Consider the following 13,053-nt stretch of genomic DNA (forward strand, 5'->3'; position numbering starts at 1 on the left):
CTCAGTTCCACTTTCCCGCCCTCTCCCCATAACCCCTAATCCCCTCGCTCATCAAAAACCCATCAACCCGCATCTTAAAAATATTTAGCGAGGCAGCCTCCACCACTTCAACTGGCAGAGAATTCCAGAGATTCACCACCCTTTGAGTGAAGAAGTTCCTCCTCAACTCCGTTCTAAACCGCCCCCCCTTTACCTTGAGGCTGTGCCCCCAGTCCTTTCTGAGTGGGAAGAGTCTCTCCACTTCTAAACTATCCATCCCATTCATCATCTTATATGTCTCAATGAGATCTCCCCTCATTCTTCTAAACTCTAACGAGTACAAGCCTAGTCTATTCAGCCTCTCCTCATAGCTCAACCCCCTCAACTCCGGTATCAGCCTAGTAAACCTCCTCTGCACTCCCTCCAAGGCCAAAATATCCTTGCGTAAGTGCGGCGACCAAAACTGCACACAGTACTCCAGCTGCGGCCTCCCCAATGCCCTATACAGCTGCAGCAAGACCTCCCTACTTTTATATCCTATATTTAGTCCATCCTCTGATCTTAATAGAGCAGAGCAGAAGGAACTTCACCTGGCATCTAGTTTTAAAATTTAAAGTTTAGTTATTATTGTCACAAGTATGCTTACACTGACACTGCAATGAAGCTACTGTGAAAATCCCCTAGTTGTCACATTCTGGCGCCTATTACGTGCACTGAGGGAGAATTTAGCATGGCCAGTGCACCTAATCAGCACTTCTTTCAGACAATGGGAGGAAACCAGAGCACCCGGAGGAAATCCACGCAGACACGGGGAGAAGATGCAGATTCCACACAGACACAAGCCAGGAATTGAATCCGGGTCCCTGGCAGTGTGAGGCAGCAGTGCTAACCACTGTGCCACCATATATGAGCTCCATCCACACATGTCATCCTATCAGCTTAACAGCCTATTCTCTTCTTATGTGTTTAAAGCTTAAAGTTTCTGCTTCAATTAAATTTGGAAAGCGAGGATTGTTAGTCTTGAGTGCAAAGTTAGATAACTGCGATGAAGTCAGTTTGTGCAAGAATGCCAGTGTTCCTCCACTTGTGCAGTTTTCAAACTGAGCTACTAAAATTGGGGGAGCTGAGTGGGAGGAACGTCAGTATTTCAACTGAGTCAGCAACTAACCTCACAAACACCAATAAAAGGCGTAGTTGTCAGAATTTTACAGGAAAGCTTTATTATCAGTGGAAGAATCTAGTCTTTAGAGATTAGTAATCTTTTAGATGGAAGCAGATGAGTCAAACACTGTCCTACACATGTTGCAGTTTGAGTAACAGTTTGGCGCCAAAAAAGAATCAAAAACAAGATTTCTGTCAAAGTTCCAGTACCTAGAGAGCTGAGGGAACCAGACAACTGGCTGACGGTGGAGTGGCAATTGTTTCTGATCTGCTGCCTGAATCAGTCATCGTCCATTGTGAATTGGAACACGGTGCTCCCTGTGACAACAGCAGCGTGGTGGCACAGTGGTTAGCACCGCAGCCTCACAGCATCAGGGACCCAGGTTCAATTATGGCCTCGGGTCACTGCCTGTGTGGAGTTTTTTCATTCTTACCCTGTCTCCGTGGGTTTTCTTTGAGCGCTCCAGTTTCCTCCCACACTTCAAAGGTGTGCAGGTTAGGTTGATTGGCCATGATAAATTGCCCCGTAGTGTCAGCAGGACCATCAGGGTAAATACGTGGGGTTACGGGGATAGAAGCTGGGTGGGATTCTTGCAGACTCGATGGACCAGTGGCCTCCTTCTGCACTGCAGGGATTCTGTGAATACTCTGTGCTACTGAAGGATGAAGTAATAATTGCAGATCCGTATCTTCCCCTATCACCTTGGACTGACTTGAAAGCTTTAAGCCTGCCGTGATAAATGTTGTACAGAGCTGGATCTGTCTGATGTATTACAAACAAAGCCAAGGTTTGCAAAACCAATTTGCAAACTTAAAAGGGGATGTAATTGGCTTGATGTTTAATTTTCTTTCAAGCATGCAAACAAAAAGATTAGTCCTTGCACTGCCAAGTATGGAACGCACATATCATTATGTTCACAGTGCTCTGTGCTTATCATATATAACAATGAAATTGTACAGTTCTTAAGGATGCTGCAGGCCTTTTTTAAAAAAAGAAGTATTCTTTCACTGGACGTACGTGCTACTAGCAAGGCTAGCACTTGTGACCAATCCCTAATTGCCCTTGGCAAGGTGATTGTGAACCCTCTTCTTGCTTCGCCATATCTATCTGATGCAGGTCCAACCACAGTGTTGCTACAAAGACAATGCCAGGATTTTGACCCAATGACAGTGAAGGAACAATGATGTAGTTCCAAGTCAGGATGGTTTATGGAATAAAGGGAAACTTGTTAATGGTGCTGCTCCCATGCATCTGCTATCCTTGTCCTTCTAAGTGTTAGAGGCCGTGGCTTTGGAAGATGCTGTCAAAATGCACCTTGGTGAGTTTTTGCAGTGTATGATGGTACATACTTCTGCTATCATGTGTTGTGATGGAAGTAGTGAATTTTTATTTCAGTGGATGGATGCTAATCAAGCAGGCTGTTTTGTCCAGGTAGCTGTTGAGGTTCTCGAGTGTTGTTGAAGCTGACTCGTCCAAGCAAGTGGAGAGTGTTCCATCACATTCATGACTTGTGCATTGTAGATGGTGGATAGACTCTGGGTAGGCAGGAGGTGTGTTATTCATACTCAGACTTCACAGCCTCTGACCTGCTGCCACCCTATTTATTTGGCTAGTCCTGGTCAATGGTAATGGCCTAAGATATTGGTGGTGGATGATTTCAGTGATAGAAAAAGCATTGAATGTCAAGGGAGATGTTTAGATTCTCTCTTATTGGAAATGGTCACTCTGTGCCACATGTGTGACATGAATGTCACTTACCACTTATAAGCCCAAACCTGAATGTTGTCCAGGTTTCTGCATTTGGAGATAGACTGCTTCAGTATCTAAGGAGTTGCGAATGGTACTGAATATTGTACTATCATTAGTGAATTTAACAACCAGCTGAAGGTCTAGGATACTACTTTGAGAAATGCCTGTAGTGATGTCCCAGGACTAAGATGATTGGTCTCCAACAACCCCAACCATCTTATTTTATGCTAGATGTGACTCCAACCTGTTGAAATGTTTTCCCTTGATACCCATTGACTTCAATTTTGCCAGGACTCCTTGATACCACACCCGGTCAAATGTTGCTTTGATGTTAAAGGTAGTTTTTCTCACCCCCACTCGAGTTCAGCTGTTTTGACCATGTTTGGCCCAAGGTTGTAATGAAATCAGTGTCAATGTATAAATTAAGTTTCAGTGTATGAAGGTGGGGGACACTCAGCGTATATTATGTGTCCACATATGGAGAGACACCTATTCACACTGATTGTTGGATTGTAGAGTTAGATTGTATTGTTTCACTTTGTAAATAAATATAAAACTGAGTAAAGGTTGACTTCTAGTCTCCTTCACGAGCTGACTTCACCAACTCAGTAACCAACTGGCCCTGGCAGAACTCAAACTGAGTAGCAGGTTATTGCTTTGTAAGTGGCCTATAATCGCGCTTTGATGTCACCTCCCATTACTTTGCTGATGATCGAGCGTACGCTGATGGGTTGATAATTGACCAGATTGTATTTGTCCTGCTTTTACTGGACAGGGTATTACTTGGCAATTTTCCACATTGTCAGGTAGCTGCCAACGTTACTGCGATACTGGAACAGTTGCTGGGTGGTGAGGCTGTTCCAGAGCAGAAGTCTTCAGTACTATTGACGGAATGTTGTCAGGTCCCACAGCCTTTTCAGTAGCTAGCGTCTTCAGCGTTTCTTGAGGTCATGTGGAGTGAATGGAGTTGGCTGAAGATTGGCATCTCGAGGAGCTCAGGAGAAACCCAAAATCGATCATCCATTCAACAGTTTTGGCTGAAGGTGATACAGTCTTGTTTACTGTGCCGAGGTACTGACCTCTCCCATCACTAAAGATCAAAATATTTGTGGAACCTGCTTCCTGTGTTAGTTGTTTAATTGTCCACCGCCATTCACAACTGGGTGTAGCAGGACCATACAGCTTAAATCTGATCCATCGGTTGTGGGACGACTTAGTCCTATGTATCACTTGCTGCTTCTGTTGTTTGACATGTAGATAGTCCTGTGTTGTAGCTTCACAGGTTAGTGTCTAGTGCCGCCCGTAGCATGTTCTTTTGCACTCCTTATTGAACCTGGGTTGACCATTGCTTGGTGGCAATGGTAGAGTGAGGTACACGCAAGCCCATGAGGCTACAGATTATGGTTGAATATAATTCTGCTGCTATGGATCTCCTACAGCACCTCATGGACACTCAATTTTGAGTTGCTACATCTGTTCTGAATCTAGTCCATTTAGAACAGTGATAATGCAACACAATACTTAGTCTTCACAAGAACTGTGTGGTGATCACTCCTCCAGTACTCTCATAGCCGGATGCATTTGCAGCAGGTAAATTTGTGAGGATAAAGTCAAGAAGGTATTTTCCCTCTTGTTGATTCCCTTACCACCCATCATTGATCTAATCTAGCAACTATGTCCTACCGAACTCAGTCAATAGTACCGAGCCACTGTTGGTGATGGACATTCAAGTCCCCAGCTCAGAGTATGTTTTGTGCCCATTCCACCATCACTGCTTCTTCCCAGTGGTGTTCAACATGGACAAGTTCTGATTCATCTGCTGAAGGGTAAGGGAGTGGTGGACGCAGTAGATGATAATCAGTAGGAGGTTTCCTTGCCCATGTTGACCTGGTATTGTACAAATCCATTCGGTCTGGAGTTGATATTGAGTGCTCCCAGGGCAAGTCCCTCGCGACTATGTACCCCTGTGCCACTGTCAGTATCAAGGTACACTGCTTTCATGACTGTGGCTTCTTCCAGCCCCACACAGCATTTTTATAGAATAAAAATGTTTTGATTCGGAAGGTACAAATGGAAAATGGCAACATTTGCTTCAAATCCAAAATGTCTTTGTTGAATGAAAAAAGACACGTTTGTGTAAACCAAAAATGATGCAGATTGAGACAATTATGCAGATACACAAATAAACACAAATTGCCTCAATTAAAGCCAGTTGGGTTCTAATTTTGTTGATCAATCCTGGCTAAAATATGAGACAAGAATCCTTATATTGGCATTGTAAATACATGTGTTGGAAGTCTTGTTTTGCTTGTAAACAATTCCCACATGAACTGTTTTCTTCAGAAAAGGTTCTTAGTAAGCTGGGTGGAACATTTCTCAGTTGCTCCAGCACTGTTGCATGTTTTTATGTGTATGTTTTGCTGTTCTGAGCAAGTGTGCTCATGTGCCCTCCCAGGTCCTCAGTCCTCTGAGCCTCAGTCTTGCAGTGCCCATACTACATCATGCCCTCCAGCGTGTGTGTGCAGCAACAACATCGTGGATTGTCGAGGGAAAGGGCTGACCGAAATCCCAGTCAACCTCCCAGAAAACATCGTGGAAATGTGAGTAAGAATCGTTCCCAGGCTTGATTTTAAAGGCGGGGGAATGGGAAGGGTGATGTCCACAGAATTCCTCCATACAGAAGGAGGCATTCAGCCCATTGAGTCTCCACCAACTCTCCGACAGAGGCCCAACCCCCACCCCATTACCTTAACCCAATGCATTTACCCTGCTAATCCCTCAAACCTACACATCTTGAGACACTGAAGGACAATTTAACAGGCCAAACCACCTAAAATGCGCATCTTTGGAGAGCGGGAGGAAACTGAACTCCCTGGAGAAAACATATACAGTCACCCAAGGCTGGAATTGAACCTAGATCCCTAGCGCTGTGAGGCAGCAGTGCTAACCACTGTGACACCATGCTGCCTGTCAAATGTATCAGTTTCTAAAGATGGTTTCTAAAGATCTAATGAATTGATTAGAGACAGTCAGCATGGTTTTGTAGCGGGTAGGTCGTGCCTTACTAACCTTATCGAGTTCTTTGAGAAAGTGACCAAAGAGGTGGATAGGGGTAAGGCAGTTGACGTGGTGTATATGGATTTTAGTAAGGCATTTGATAAGGTTCACCATGGTAGGCTTCTGCAGAAAATGCAGATGTATGGGATTGGGGGTGATCTAGGTAATTGGATCAGGAATTGGCTAGCAGATAGGAGACAGAGGGTGGTGGTTGATGGTAAATATTCGTCATGGAGTTCAGTTACGAGTGGTGTGCCTCAGGGATCTGTTTTGGGGCCACTGCTGTTTGCAATTTTTATTAATGATCTGGATGAGGGTATAGTTGGGTGGATTAGTAAGTTTGCTGATGACACCAAAGTCGGAGGTGTGGTAGATTGTGAGGAAGGGTGTCATAGTTTGCAGGGTGACTTAGAAAGGTTGCAGAGCTGGGCCGCGAGGTGGCAGATGGAGTTTAATGTGGAGAAGTGTGAGGTAATTCATTTCGGTAGGAATAACAGATGTGTTGAGTATAGGGCTAACGGGAGAACTTTGAATAGTGTGGAGGAGCAGAGGGATCTAGGTGTATGTGTACATAGATCCCTGAAAGTTGGGAATCAAGTAGATAAGGTTGTTAAGAAGGCATATGGTGTCTTGGCGTTTATTGGTAGGGGGATTGAATTTAGGAGTCGCAGCGTCATGATGCAACTGTACACAACTCTGGTGCGGCCGCACTTGGAGTATTGTGTGCAGTTCTGGTCCCCACATTACAGGAAGGATGTAGAGGCTTTGGAGAGGGTGCAGAGGAGGTTTACCAGGATGTTGCCTGGTATGGAGGGGAGATCCTATGAGGAGAGACTGAGAGATTTGGGGTTGTTTTCGCTGGAAAGAAGGCGGCTAAGAGGGGACCTTATTGAAACATATAAGATGATTAGAGGTTTAGACAGGGTGGATAGTGATAGCCTTTTTCCTAGGATGGAGAAAGCTAGCGCGAGGGGGCACGGCTTTAAATTAAGGGGGGTTAGTTATAGGACTGATGTCAGGGGTAGGTTCTTTACCCAGAGGGTGGTGAGGGACTGGAATGCCCTGCCAGCTGCAGTTGTAAATGCGCCTAGTTTGGGGGCGTTTAAGAGATCTGTGGATAGGTTTATGGACGAAATGGGATTGGTTTAGATTAGTGGGTTAGTGTTGTTTTTTTTAAAAAGCTGGTCGGCGCAACATCGTGGGCCGACGGGCCTGTTCTGCGCTGTAATGTTCTAATGTTCTAATGTTTTAGAGCTGCAGAAGTCCATTAATCCTATCCTGTTCAGGATACCAAATCAGATTAGCCAAAAAAAGCACAGACTTGCTGCAATCTAGAGCAGCATGGGAATAAAGGAAAGCCTAAAGGGGTGCAGTGATTCCCAGCCTACTGATGAGTGCATTGTTACAAGCTGGATGAACAGCCAACAGATTCTGTGGGCAGGCAAATTGAGTGAGTAAAATGAGTCTGCATCCAGTAAAAAAAGAAACAAAACTTCAAATATCTCTGAAGTAGGACAATTCCAACAGGCTGGAGGCAGGCACTGTTGCTTCTTGAGGCTCAGATATCTTAGAAATTGGAGACAAGTTCTTCCAAAAGGAAATGCAGATATAGGTTGGGCCAAGTTTTTAAGAAGCGGGTTGATGGGTTCTTGATAAGAGAGGGGATTAAGGGTTATGGGGAGAGGGCGGGAAAGTGGAACTGAGCCACAACAGATCAGCCATGATCTTATTGAATGGCGGGGCAGGCTCGAAGGGCTAGATGGCCTACTCCTGCTCCTATTTCTTATGTTCTTATGTTCTAAGTTGAGATAAGACATCTGATTGTCAATTGAACTTTACGTGATTGAGATGTTAGCATTTCATAGAGATGTTTGTTTAATTGTTTGGAAACAAAATTGATCCACTGTTTAATTCAAGGTTTAGGCTTGCTCTCATCATTGAGTATCATGTTGGTGGCTAAATATGGATGTCTTGGCCCTGAGAGTGATTTAAAAAAATACATATATATCAAAAATATACATAAAAATACATTGGGATGGCATGGTGGCACAGTTGTGAGCACTGCTGCCTCCCAGCTCCAGGGACCTGGGTTTGATTCCCAGCTTGGGCCTCTGCCTATGTGGAGTTTATACCTGTCCAGTAATTTCATGGTCATTAATTTATCCCAGATTTTTTAATTGGTTGAATTTATATTCCTCCAGCTGCCGTGATTTCTGCTCATGCCTCTGGGTCATTCGTTACCTTCTGGATTACTAGTGCAGCAACATCACCACTTGGCTGTTGATCATGTAATGGGAAGAAAAATATGTCTGATGACATGTATCAGCATGGAGCCCTACCATCCACTAAAGCTTCACAATGTGAAAAGAACTGGGTGTGTACAAAGCAGAAGGGCCTCCAACCACTGCCAAAGCTGTCACAGTTTAAACATTTCAGGGAACCACATCAAGAAGCTTTTCAATTGCAAATGTAGTCAGTTGCCTTTAAAGCTTGCAGCCAGATTTTCCCAGTCCTCCTGTTCATGGCTAGTTCTATCCGGCCATGCGGTGAGGTTGCAGGAGGAGTGTTGACACTTCCAGATGGCATTCCGACCCACCACCCACTGAGCCACAACATTTAAAAAAAACAATTACAACAGCAGCAATCACTGCATTTATATAGCACCTTTAAACATCCCAAGGTGCTTTGAAAGAATCTTTTCGAACAAACTAAAATGAGCCACTTAAAGAAGAAATTATTAGAAACAAGTGTCCCGAATGTTCTTTAGTGTAAACGAAATATTTTGAAATTGGACACTAAATTAATGATTGTGAAAAATCTGACTCTCAGCGAAGATCTGTTGTGTTGTTGGAGGTGTTGGGATGTTCCAGATTTCCTGAGCTTGGGAGAGGGCATGATCCAACAAAATTCCCATACCAAGTCAGTGCGATTTCTACTTGAGACACGTGCAGGAAATAAAAAGGGGGTTGGTTTGTATATCGAATAGAGTCAATGGCTTCGCTACCATGTGAGAAGGTACCATTTGAACAAAGTACCATTTGGTTGCTGAGACCCATGACACTGTGGTGATGATGTTACTCTTCAGTCAGTCTGAATTGCTATGGCAACATGCATTTTTTAAATGCATGTTATAGATTGGAGCTATGGATAGTGATGGTGGAGGCTCCATTCTTCTTTCCAACCACAGCTGACCAGGAATCTCTCCTACGCTTACTGCCTGCCACTGATGTTTGTTGGAAAGGTTTGCAAGTCGATACACAAGGCCACATTATTAACACACCCACCTTGACCATCCTGTCCAGATGTGGGGTTCGAACCTGGAGATTCTGGCTCAGAGGCAGGGACACAACCTGCTGTGCCACAAGACCTCCAATAAAACTGTAACTCAGTGTGGGATAGTATTATCAGTGGAGGAGCAGAAAAGAAGCAAGACATAAACAAGAGTAACTTTTTCCATAAGATTCTTTGGTATAAAGTCATTCGGAGTCATCCTTCTCCCTTTCACTTCAAATTAATTAACACAAAGTAAAACGTGCACCACTTATACTCCTTTCTTTGTGCTTCTGCTGTCTAATGCAATGTTTATAAAACAAGTCAATGTCCAATATCTCTCTGCTGTCAGTAGAATGTGTTTTTTTAGTGCTGAAGCAAAGGAATTAATTCTGAATGGATTTGCACTGGACAGGGGACTTGTGAAGCTTTGTTTCCATCTGAAGTTGGGCTTGGGATTGGCGTGTCTCCATTTACTTGTCTTTCGCTCCCCTTCCCAACCCCTGTTTTAGTAATCGAATTACGCTATCTGTCAGGAATGGTTCAAGTCAGCATTGATTGAATGAGACAGTAAAAACACACAGGCAGGATAAAGGAAGCACTTTTATTAGAGAAGTGCAGAGAAGTCTGTGCCATTTAATTTCAAACTGCTGCTGAGTAAACAGTTCAAAAAGAAAGAAGTCCAAAGGGTTGTGTTTTAATTTCCAGTGATTGGTTCAGTGCCGGCCTTACATTAACCAAGGATTTTGAAGCAATCAAGTTTTAAAATACTTGGTTCATTTTGTTCAGCCTCCCTTGGCAGTCTTATGCAAGAAAGGATCTTGAAAGCATTGATCTTGAATTCATTTCTGAGAAAGTGTAATGTCTTTGAAGCATAAACGTTCCTTCCAGCATTGAAGATAGGCAGTGGTTATTGTAAACATCTGTTACCTACAGTAACATTTCAGCACAGTAAACCTGGATGGTACAGAGGAGCTGTGCAGTGCTAACATGTGGTGCCCAAACAGAAATGTGGTAGAGATCTGATCTTCTCTCTCTGTCAGTTTCCAAATGCAAACCAAAAAGACGTTGAATGGTGCCTTCCATGAATAACTGGGCGAGGGAAGCTCCATGCCACTCTTCTTGGGTTCTAGTCAAAGGAGGAATTTATTGATGTCCGGGAGCAAGTTATCCTCCATTTAGACGGCAGAAACAGAAATAACAAGGAAGAAAGCTTGTTTCAGAAAGGAATTGAGAGTTTACAAGTGTTGTGTTTTGAGAAGAAAGGGGCTATTTTATTCCCTGCCTACTTGGTGTAAATTGGGAAGCCAATAAAATTGCCCATCAGATTCCCTTGTTAACATCCTGGATCAATCCTGTAGAGTACAATTTTTACATATCGTGACCAAACGAGGAGGATGCCTCCCAAAAATTGTCAGGGTTTTTCCTTAAGTATGCTGATAAAACTCCAATGATATAATCAGGGTTCAAATTCCATTTTGACTTTGCAGTTAAGAGTGGACCATTTATAAGAAAGAACTTGCATTGATATAACCCCTTTCACAACCTCGAGAAGTCCTAGATACGTTTAAAATTTAGTCACATTTATAATGTGGTGAAACTCGGCAGACAATTTGCATACCGCAAGCTCCCACCAGCAAAAATGAGATCTTAACTTTTACAGGAATGTTCGTTGAGGGTAATTATGAAAGCACTGCCCTTTTCCTTCTTTTCATAGTGTAATGGGATCTTCTATCCACCTACAAGGTCAGACACAGGCCTTGGTTTACATCTCAGGACAAAAGGCAGAGCCTCCAATCATGCATGACTCCCTCTGTTACTTGACTGAGGTATCAGCATAGAGAAAACTCTCCAATAACTGGAGTGAGACTTGCATGCACGACCTTCTTACTCAGAGTTGAAAATGCTATCACTGAACTGAGGCTGTCACTTCAATGTAACACTTATTTGTGGCTTTCCCTTTAGGCTAACCCAGCTTAAAATGGAGTTGGGACCAAAATGGGCCCAAAGTGGAAAGTATTATGAGGAGAGTTTGAACCTCGACTTCCCCAAGTTTCTCATCTTTCCCCACTCCTCCCCCCCATTCCTCACTCACAAGTCCATCCAGATATCGCGTCCGGGTGACTCGGCTGAGTGTTAGAGAGTGTTCTTTCAGTCCTCTTGGTCTGTGGTTAGGTGGCAATTAGAGTCATGAGGGTTTACAGCATGGAAACAGGCCCTTCAGCTCAACTTGTCCGTGCCGCCCTGTTTTTACCACTAAGCGAGTCCCAATTGCCCATGGTCCTCGATACCCATCTTACTCATGTAACTGTCTAAATGCTTTCTAAAAGACAAAATTGTACCTGTCTCTACTTCTGTCTCTGGTAGCTCATCCCAGACACTCATTACCCTCTGAGTGAAACAATTGCCCCTCTGGACTCTTCTCTAACTCTCCCCTCTCACCTTAAACCTATTCCCTCCCCTACCTTTGGGAAAAGATGTTGACTATCTACATTATCTATGCCTCTCATTATTTTATAGACTTAAGTATTCTATGCTCCAGGGCAAAAAAAAGTCCCAGTCTATCCAGCCTCTCCTTATAACTCAAACCATCAAATCCTGGTAGCATCCTAGTAAATCTTCTTTCCTGTATCCTTTCTATAATAGGGTAACCAGAACAGTATACAGTATTCTAAGTGTGAGCTTACTAATGTTTTGTGACACTTCAAGAGGACATCCCAACTCCTGTATTCAGTGTTCTGATCAATGAAACCAAGCATGCCAAATGTCTTCTTCTCCACCCTGTCTACCTGTATCTCCACTTTCAAGGAGCTATGAACCTGTACTCCGAAATCTCTTTCCTCTGTAATTTTCCCTAACACCCCTACCATTAACTCAGTAGGTCTTGCCTCCATTCGATCTACCAAAATGCATCACCTCACATTTATCTAAATTAAACTCCATCTGCCATTCATTGGTCCACTGGCCCAATTGATCAAGATCCTGTTGCAATCCTAGATAACCTCCTTCAAGGACTACAATGCCACCAATCTTAGTGTCTTCTGCAAACTTAATAATCATGCCTCATAAATTCTCATCCAAATCATTAATATAAATAACAAATAACAGTGGATCCAAAACTGATATCTGAGGCACACCGCTGGTCACAGGCCTCCAGTTCGAAAAATAACCCTCTGAAAACTATTGTCTGTCTTCTATCATCAAGCCAATTTTGTATCCAATTGGCCACCTCACCCCGAATCCTGAGAGATTTAACCTTATGCAACAACTTTCCATGCTGTACCTTGTCAAAGGCCTTGCTAAAGACCATGCAGACAACGTCGATTACACTGCTCACATCTATCTCCTTGGTTACCTCTTCATAAAACTCAATCGAATTCATGAGACTTGATTTTCCATTCACAAAGCCTGTCCCTAATCAGGCCTTGCCTCTCTAAATGCCTATAGATCCTGTCTCTCAGAATGTCTTCTAACAACTTACCCACGACAGACATTAGGCGGGGATGGAGAGGGTAACTGTCCAAGGATTAAATAGTTGAGGTTTGGCAATTAAAATGTCTCTCCCTGATCTCAGTCAGTTCCTGTTTTGGCTGGCAACTGTGAAGGAATAATGGCAACTTTCCTCGCACATCCCATGTGGAATTTGGTGTCCTCTTGGAGCCTTGTCTGCCATTGCAATTTAACTTCAGGGTATAATGGGTGAGCAGATAAATAACAATCAGCTTTTGTTAGTTGTTCAGTTAGATTAACACGGTTGTAACTCACGGTTAACAAGTTATCGCCTTTATAAGCTACAGATGGCATCAGTGGATCTAATTGGGCGGCGCGTGGGGATA

At 43.5% G+C, this 13,053-nt stretch overlaps 1 protein-coding gene across 1 annotated transcript in view; it reads left to right on the forward strand.

Annotated features, from left to right (window-relative positions):
- LOC145351942 (slit homolog 3 protein-like) overlaps positions 1-13,053 on the forward strand; it is a 623,540-nt gene that overhangs the window by 387,350 nt on the left and 223,137 nt on the right. Inside the window, exon 9 of the mRNA XM_080201750.1 lies at positions 5,346-5,490. Coding sequence (XP_080057876.1) covers positions 5,346-5,490 — 145 coding nt within the window. The remainder of the gene's footprint in view (positions 1-5,345; positions 5,491-13,053) is intronic.

This window comes from Carcharhinus amblyrhynchos, chromosome 13, assembly GCF_965287045.1.
Source record: "Carcharhinus amblyrhynchos chromosome 13, sCarAmb.v2.hapA, whole genome shotgun sequence".
NCBI classification, from domain to species: domain Eukaryota; kingdom Metazoa; phylum Chordata; class Chondrichthyes; order Carcharhiniformes; family Carcharhinidae; genus Carcharhinus; species Carcharhinus amblyrhynchos.